This window comes from Anopheles arabiensis, chromosome 3 (assembly GCF_016920715.1).
Source record: "Anopheles arabiensis isolate DONGOLA chromosome 3, AaraD3, whole genome shotgun sequence".
In the NCBI taxonomy this organism is placed as follows: Eukaryota; Metazoa; Arthropoda; class Insecta; order Diptera; family Culicidae; genus Anopheles; species Anopheles arabiensis.
Window position 1 is genome coordinate 57194977 of NC_053518.1, and position 9413 is coordinate 57204389.

General features: G+C 38.4%; 1 protein-coding gene across 1 annotated transcript; it reads right to left on the reverse strand.

Moving 5' to 3' along the window:
- Positions 1-1628: 1628 nt before the first annotated feature.
- Positions 1629-2149, reverse strand: LOC120902687 (eclosion hormone). The gene is made up of 2 exons (XM_040311650.1): positions 1993-2149; positions 1629-1930 (listed from the first exon to the last, which is right to left on the reverse strand). The coding sequence occupies exons 1-2, from the start codon at positions 2081-2083 to the stop codon at positions 1746-1748; spliced, it is 276 nt and encodes a 91-aa protein (XP_040167584.1). The 5' UTR covers positions 2084-2149; the 3' UTR covers positions 1629-1745.
- Between the last annotated feature and the right edge of the window lie 7264 nt (positions 2150-9413).

Consider the following 9413-nt stretch of genomic DNA (forward strand, 5'->3'; position numbering starts at 1 on the left):
TCCTCATATTCTGTTTAGAAAATTGTCTGCACCGCACCGTAGCAGTAACCCATTAGTTGATGGATGATAATTTGAAAGCATACAAATTGGTTTACGAGGATACAAATGCTGCCTATTGAAGTTTCAATATTGAACCTGCAGGTCTCTTTGCTGAGCCCGACGTTAGACTTGTGCGGCATGAACTAGTCGAAAAGGCATTTGCGTACACCTTCATCCGTACGGTTGATTTTTGTTTGGTACTCCGTTTTCTTAAATTATTGGATTTAAGGGCAAGAAAAACTGAAAACATGGTTAACACACATCTCATTAATCATGTCCTCAAACTATTGTTAAGCCCTACATCGCCACGTTATACGAAACAGTCAGCTATTGACGTCCGCTATGTGTTGGTGCTTCGGTACGGTCACACGATGAGTCGATCGCGATCGATACCCTCTCGCTAGTAAGCTTCTACCCCAAAAGAGGAGCAAAAAAGGTGTAAATGGCAACAGAATCAGGAACAAATATTGATTTTCTGGGTCTGTTTAAAAGTGCGGTACATTTTTCATGTTAACTGCAGAACCTGGTCAGGAGATTTGAGCGCGGAGTGGAGAGCTTTTTTTTAAAATCAAATGTTGATCGCTAACGTGTCAAGGATTTGCGTCAAGAAGATATCGTGGGAACATGAACTCTATCATAGTGTGTGGATAATAATAGTTCAAGGTGAACTCATACAATACATGGAATGGCCCTATTACTAGCTTATATTTAATAAATATATAGAGTCTGGTCTTTATATGGTCTTTACAATTTCAATTTCAAACTGGAAAACAGATGTCACTTTTATATTTATACTAAGCATTCCAAATATGACTTCAACTTGAACACTACAAATATTTCACGGTGTTTCAAGTACTCTAATTTCCATACATTTGATTCGGCCAGCAAACCATATGTTACAATTCTGCCCACAATCTGGCCCCAACAAATGGTAGATGTATAACGTGGAGCTTTACAAAAATCACACCAGCCTCTTAATGCTCCTTCCTAAGTGTTTACATACTGTATGAGGCAAAACTCAACCCAGGCAAGCCTCTGTGCTCCACCTAAGGTTTAACGAAAACCATGTAGATCTATGCCTGCCCTTAAACATGAAGTTACTGACACTCAAACTATCACAACAGAGGCAAACACTTGATCCACCGAGAAGGTAGCTATAGTAGTTCGGACTGCTGTCTTTTGACCAGATCACTGGGTCCGAATGAAATCCAACTCGACTAACGCCAAGGATGCTTTCCGGATCGGTCCACTTAATGTCAGACAATTGCAACGTAATGGTAGCACTTTACAGTGCTCAAGATTTTCAGCGCTCATACGTCCACAATGAAGGGCGTCCAGTTGCTCGATTCGAACTATTATGATTACACCAGATCAAGAGCTTCCAGAACTGCTCTTTTAATTGCTTGGGCAAACAAAACGTTCCCGCGATTTTGTGATGCGGTAGATTGATGTTCAATGGTAGTCACCATATGGTATGTTGAGTTCACTATATTATCCAAACACTTGCCTCCACCAGCTACCGAATGGTTGAGCAAATAGAGAGTTCTTTCATTGTTCATGGTCAAAAATTGTAAACTGCTGATGAACTTTTTTTTATGTGTCAATAGGATGTCTTTTATTCAGTGTTTTTCCCAGTGACATTTGGTGCTGCAGCTTTACATTTGTTTATTCCGTGCTTTTGTATGAACAATATTCCTTTAGTTATTTTAGTTCATTTTGTTTAAAAATGGAGCAATTGAACTCAAATCTTCGCAATCTGGAATGGTTTTGCCCTTAAACTGAACACAGGCTTCTGCACATAAATGGCCCTCAAAGAATGCTCCATACATCTTTTTGCACTGGGCACAATTTGTAATGCAGATTCCAATAATGTCATATCCTCCCATAAGTTCTGAAACAATTATTTTGTTCAAGAAATGCTATGATCTATCACAACAATCTAACTCAACTTACCAATCTGTGGGCTAGCCTTAACGGGCGCATTGTTAACAACTACGAATACCAAGAGACAAACACTAAGGAATACCGTCTTTCCTGAAACCATCTTTATAGGTTTGGATTTCTTATAAGATTTACGGTCTAATTCGTAAAAACGAATAGAATGTGCGAAGTGTCTTTGGTTGACTGTGCCACAACTCTTTCAATTCGTTCCTTTTATACCTAAATTGTATCGCAAATCGATGCATCCATCGGCAGTAATTACATATCCTGTCCTCATTTCCTTTGATGAGACGAGCTTAATTACATTTATTTGATTAGTCTACCGACAAGTGAGTTCATATTGGGATAGATACAAATGTCTATTATCTCATACACCACAAGAAAGGACATCGCAAGGAAAATAACATGTTAATGGTTTCCTCATGCCCATCAATTTGTTTGAAAATTGTCAATGCACTAAATATCTAACTTTTTGTGCATTTATTTTTATTTGAGATCACAATTCTCTTCTGCGCTTAATTCGTCAAAGCGTGTGACTTGCTCGCTCGCCCAAAATCATGGCAGACAAACTGGCAGCATACATATTTGAGTGTTAACAAAACAGAAGCAGACAAGTTCTAAGAATGTGTACAAATTGTAACAGTCAACAGCTAAACCATCAATCCCTGCTCACATCAGCAGCCAGATCAAGTAAAATTTTAGTGGCAGCAGTTGGTGCACAAATAGGGCTGTCATTTGAATTTCGTCATCCCAGTATTGAGATGAGTAAACCTGATCTGAAGAAAAAAAGCAAAACCCCAACCAAAAAAAACCCAAAGTTGGGTCCAACGTATTTCAGTGGCTCCGCGTTCGCACTGCTCAAAGCTCTGTTGATGCCAGAAATTCCGGTGGTTGGAATTTTCGGATGAATTATTAATGATCTTCAAGCCCCCCGTAGCGATGAACTTGTTTGTTCATTTTTTGTGTCAAACCAATGGTACAATACCGGAGCATTGTGTATTTTTGAGAAGGTGCTAGTTTTGGTACATTACAGAAGCGTAGCAAATCAGTGAGGTAGTACTAACGGTATTCGAATGTAAGTTGTAGTCGATTGGATGCAATAGCCCAATGGGAGGTTCATCTGAATAGCATTTCTCGGATGACATCTTATTTTCCAAAGCTTGGTGTGTACTTTAAAAACATACAAATCCATTTTTTTGTATCGCGTCATGGGTATCTAAAAAAGATTTCGACACACCTTCCAAATGTGTTGTGTTGTTAGTAAATGAATCAAAACTGAAACGATAAATGAAATGATAACTAATGCGTGGACTGGAAGTTTTTTTTTTTTGCAAGAATATATTACTAATGGATTGTAAAAATATTGCCTTTTAACAGCTGCAAGTACCGATTTACCTACTTTCCTTTCTACAGTTGTTCCCATGTTTTTTTAGTAAAAACTCTAGTAATCTTGTTGTATAATTATTCGTTTGTAGAGATTATAATAATAATATTCTTCTTCTTCCTTGGCACAACAACCGTTGTCGGTCAAGGCCTGCCTGTACCCACTGATGAAGTGAACTTGGCATTCTTTGACTTATTGTTACCATAGCAGGATAGTCAGGCCTACGTATGGGGGCACGGTCTATTCAGGGCTTGAGCCCTGATGATGGGCATGTTATCAAGTAGTACGAGTTCAAGAATAACATTGAATATTTTGAAAAACTTGACAAAATTACCAATAATTTCTATGACAAAAATATCATCTTTTCTCATATTTTCTTCTTCTTTGATATACTGACTTTGACTTACAAAGTGATGTTGGCCTACATAGATTCTCAAGACTTATTATTATTACCACTAGTTTCCTTGTTACGCGACTCGGTTCAGTTGGAAAACTAACTTAAGTGAAGCAGCCAACTGGTCTATCGCATAGATATCTGGCTACTTTAGATTTTTTTCAGAAATACGGGCAGCTTATTGATAAAGTTTTTAATCATTATGTGTCATTATAGAAGATGAGAGTTTTATCTTGTTTGCGATATTCAATAATGAGCAAACATTCAATAATGAAATAAAAATTAAAAAAATCTAATCCATTAAGTAAATATGTTTTTCAGTATGTAAGAAAGATGTTATGAATTTATCTTTTAGACTAATTTATTCCCTAAGACAAATAATCGTAATCACTCAATTCTCAGCCTACAGTTCGCAATGCTTATGAGAATTGTATGAAACATGTAAACAATTTTGCATTTAGCATAGCACACCAATCGCCAATAAAAACAGTAGAAAGTTTTCGCTTATGCATCGGCGGCCGGACAGCAGCTTAGGGGGTGTAAGTATCGTTTCATAGTTTCCAGCGCGACGTATTATGCTGTATGTGAGAGAGGTCAAAAGTTTAGCTATCGCGAGCGTCTCAACGGAATGTTTGAAATGAATTTTCAATTCGATTTAGTTCTCCTCCGAAGATTATCCATCGTCTCATCGTACCGGTACGCGTTGCGTGGTAACAAAACTGTGAAACTGTGCCGACCGGTACCTACATGTAATAACCGTATATAATGTTCAGTTCCTTGATCACTGTGGCTCAGTGGCCTATGACTCGGTTTTGTCCGCCCGCTGATCGTTGGGGTACCATCGCCAACGCTATCCAAATCCGTCCACCATCAAACACATGGGCGTCGATGTAACACACCCTTCGCCTTGCGGTCGTGATCACTTGTTCGCAAGCCCGCTGCATCTATCTCCTTCGCGTAGTCAGTCCTTGGCCAAGTGGCTGAACTTGAACTTCGCGTTGCCTCACCTTTGTGCAGAGGTCTAAGCCCCCAACAATTTCCAAGTTCCGAATTGCCACAAGGAAGCCGAGATATAAATAATACGCCAAAGGGAAACCCCTATCATCCTGCTCAGAACCACGAAACGATGCTCAGGGTAGACAGTTGGTGGGCCGGAATCATAACAAATCTTTGTTGGATTTGGTGAGAACTGTCTGTGCGAAGATGAACTAGCACCGTACGCCACCCTGTCGCGGACCACTTTGCTTGGCCTTTAAACTGTACGCTTTGCAACAGATGAAATGCGTGCATATCACCATTCTTAGGGGATGTACTTGGAGCATTGCTAAGTAAATGAAACCGAACTGAAACTAAATATTCCATCCCGATGCTTTAAAAGCCAGTCTAAACTTGTGTAAGCATGGTTTCCGTTACTGCACGGATCAAGCTTTGCGATAATATGTTCAATATTTGTCAACTTTTTGCCCCAATCTAAAGCCGAGCAGAAGCATTTATCCACCAGTTAGTTCGTTATTTGATGACTATGATTGGATCTCTTGATCGCATTTCAATTAATCTGCAAACACGACCACCGTGTTCGGTAAACATTTTTGAACGTACCTCTCGACAGCTCAAGATTCGTTGTTATTATAGCACTTTAGTTTTCGGCAAATCAAACACAGTTCTTAAAGAAACGGTACATAAACAGTACATTTGACACATTAGAACGTGCTTCATCATTTTTTTTTCTTTTTTCTTAAACTTCTGTATTTATTTGTTCGAAAATTTTATATGTTATTTAATCTCCTTCAAAGGATTTGTTGCTTGATTGTTTTATATTAAAATCAATATTTGGGCTAGTACTCCCGTTACGAAAGATAATTCAAATATTTTACATTTTGTAAAGAAAACGTACGTTACAAATTTGCCTACAAGCACTTATATCATGTGAAGCGTATATGCTTCATCGCGCCAAATAGACTTCACTGTTCAGTGCGCGGCTGAAAATAAGGCACTTATTACCTTGTTGTTTATTGCATTTTTTAACTGTGCTAGCTTGAAAACTGTGTTTGCATATTGCAAAGGACACAGAACTAAACAGGTAAACAGGTAAGTATGGCATTCATTCGTCATATACCTACCGAATATTTTTTTATCCTATGCTATTGTTACGGCTTAAAAAAGTTGGCGTGTGCTTTACTATCCTCAAGCAGACGTTACTTTTATGTGCTCAATTGTCAGCTGGTTTTACGATAAGCAAATATTGGATCGATACCTAACTGTTTTTTAATGTCACTTTTTTACTATTGTCTTTCTCTATTATTGGTGGCATTTGGAGAAGGATCTGTTTGGTTTTGCTAAAAAGTGAACCAATGTCGAAATTTTACAACCCATACAATAAACAAATTCGCATAAATACCATGAACGACGATCCATTCTGTGTCCCAAAGGCCATTGCCAGTATGGTTCATCTGCCAAAAATCCATATATCACGCCCCGCATTTTGCAGGGTATATGCTATCCGCTTCCGTTTACCTGATTATCAGGCAAACCGTACCCGTTGTGTCCATTCGCCATTTGATGTGCCATTTGTTTTCTGTAGTGCTGGCCAACTTTTAACTCAAACAACAAGATCGGCTGCACCGCACCGTGGCAGTCGACTCGAAAAACAAACCATCGTTCATTCTGGGGGTAGACACACTTTCGATTAAGACAGTATGCGTTTTCTCTCCGTTTCTCCCAGGCACATTCGTATGCTTGTCGGCTTTCTGCTGTCGGCAATATCTTAGAATGTGTAGGGTATATTTCAGCGAGCCGCAAACCATATTCGGTAGATAAAGATATTGAGGCGAAGCATCCTTTCCAGGCACCGTTACTGTTTTGCCAATTAGGGGAGGGGAAAAATTAGATCTAATTATACGTTTCTTTTGTACTTTGCCTCCCGCACCGTTGTACCGATGTTACGACGGGTAAACACAATGAGTACTTTATTGAATCCCATGAAAGACATACTATACATAAGGCATGAATCAAGCATTGATAGAAACATCGTATATTTAAGAGCTCGTTGAAGCTAATAGCAAGCATGCATAATACGTGTAGGTCCACTCTAATCTCTTCCAAAACATAAATTGTTTGATATATTGGCCAATGCCACGGATTGCTCAAAATGTTTTAAAATGAATCCACATGGAATATCGTCAAAAAACATAGCAAAAAGAGATTCTAATCAAAATAGCATAACTTAAGCAATACGGCCTCTTTGGACCGTTACTCCTGAATAAAAAATAGAAAATAAATAACATAAAAACAGCAACACACACTTTTTTCTTTTTTTCTTCTCTTCACAAACTCATCAAAACTAAAAAAGGAAATTATCAAGAAGAATCACAATCACAAACCCTCTTTTTACGTAAATGGAATTAACAGTAGAAAAATGAACGTATTGACTTACAATCAATGCAAGAGTAAATTACCATATCTGGCAAATAGGCGCTGACCATTTAAAGCAAATTCTCATCAAATTCATTTCAACCATCGCGACACATGAGCAGCGAGCTGTAAGTTATGACATCTACCGGTATGTTACTCATGCTAATGATGAGCACAATAAAGTAATAAAACATTTCCAACGGTTGACCATTCACAATGGCCATATAGCAGCAACATGATCACCCAGCGGTAGATGACCAATTGCAAATGGGATTCACTATTCAGGATGCTTATTACACATGCTGTCCTGTCCCAAATCAGATTCGAGACTACCCCAGAATCTAGCAGAAACCAGGTCAAAAAGTTTGGTCCAATAATCTATTTAAAAAGCTACACTGTTGAGGGAATGATTACTACAATTCATAAATTATGCACGGTTCTGTTTTGATCTGCCAATGCAAATCATCCACTCTGCTATTTAACACCATGTTGCTTGAAGGCACATTGAATCAAACGGAAGCCCTACTGAGGGCCTGCGTACATTTTCTAGGCCAACGGTAGCGAGAAGACACTCGAAGATTTATAATCTAGGTCCCGAATGTACAGCTTCATAGACTACTCGGTGGATCCACTATGTACAGAAAAAAGGGTAACTGTCAATTGCCTTTAACCCTTTTCTACTATCTGAACATTTGCTTTGAATTCTCGTAGACTGCACGATGCATCCAAACGCCTGGAAGAATGGGAAAGACAAAGAAAGGATTATCTTTTTATTGCCCGCTGTTTCTAAGTCACACTGCGGTCAGGCAATGCTCCTGCAGATATCGTCAACCCTTTTTGTGTATTGCTTGGCTTTGCTGCGGTGCGATGCATCCTTTTCGCCTTATTTGAGTTTCTTTGAGAAGGATGTTTGCCCCAGAAGGACAATCCCAAAGGAAGTTCCACAAAAAAAGCTAATCCATTATTACCGCATGCTGTTAAGACAAATAGGAATAATAGGATAGGGAAAAATTATAACAGCTATGAATTATGTATATTTGTTTAGAAATAACCGATGATTGCATACGGTATCCGTTCTACGCTTCGGACAGTTTTTTTGTCGCCTTTCTTCGATTGACTCTGGAATTTGCCGAGCTGACTAGAGGTGCTCAAAAATTCCCGCTGAGTTGACCGTTCCGAATTGTTGGTTTAGTTTTTGGGACAGTCTTGATTTGTCTCAGAGCCTACAACCGTTTATGCGGTTTGGTTATAGTTTTTCTTTGTACGGTTGGGTTTTCACACAACCAGCTTTTTGCATATCGTACATAAATCTAGGGCATGGGAGTATAGCTTAATTTTAAATTTACTAGTACGTCAAACATAAGTTAGGAGTTAGAACTGAATAAATGTTTAACGTCGATTGTTGTTTTCTTCTAACTTTTTGCTAAATAGTTCATAATTTTTTGAGTACTTGTTTACCTATTCACTCTTTTGTTATTCTTAGGACCTTAGGGATATGCTTCAGAATCTTGGATGCCTGCTTTCAAATCACGTACTGGTAAATATTTGAAATAACGACCCAGTCTCAAGTGATGCGCAAACTGTCATCCTGACATGTTCTACCTATGTTTGCTTTTCAAAAGTAACTTTACAAATCCTTTCATCAACAGGTAATTCTTACAGTCATTGAGCACGCCTTCGTTCAACTCATTGCACATTATGTCAGGGATGAAGCGTTTTTAATTTTATGGAACATTTTCTTGCATTAAAAACAAACTGTTCGATTTTACATATTATCATATTCATTTTTTCAACGCTTCGAACGACGTAACATTATTGGCATGAAAGGCTTGGCAAGACCATACGCTCAATGCTGTACTATACTATAAACCGTTGTTTATAAAGCCATGTTTGTTATCTAAAAACACTCATTTGCAATGAAATATGCTTTGCATGTAGATATGCATACCATTCTCAGATAAATGATTTTTTAAAGATACAAATTTAAAACGGAATAAGAAATACGATGACATGTAAAGCGTACTGCAAAAACTAACAATTTTACATTGTAAATATGTTTATAAAAAATGAACCAGCCAAAAAATACTCTTACCATGACAAAACCCTTGGTCTGGGAGCCATCAATAAAACCCGTCATGGGTAGACAAACCATACCACACTATCCGATCCGAAAAAAGCATCTCCGAAAAACCATTGCAAAAATGCGTACCTCAGACGTGTCCTTGCGTGGCATTCCGCACAAGG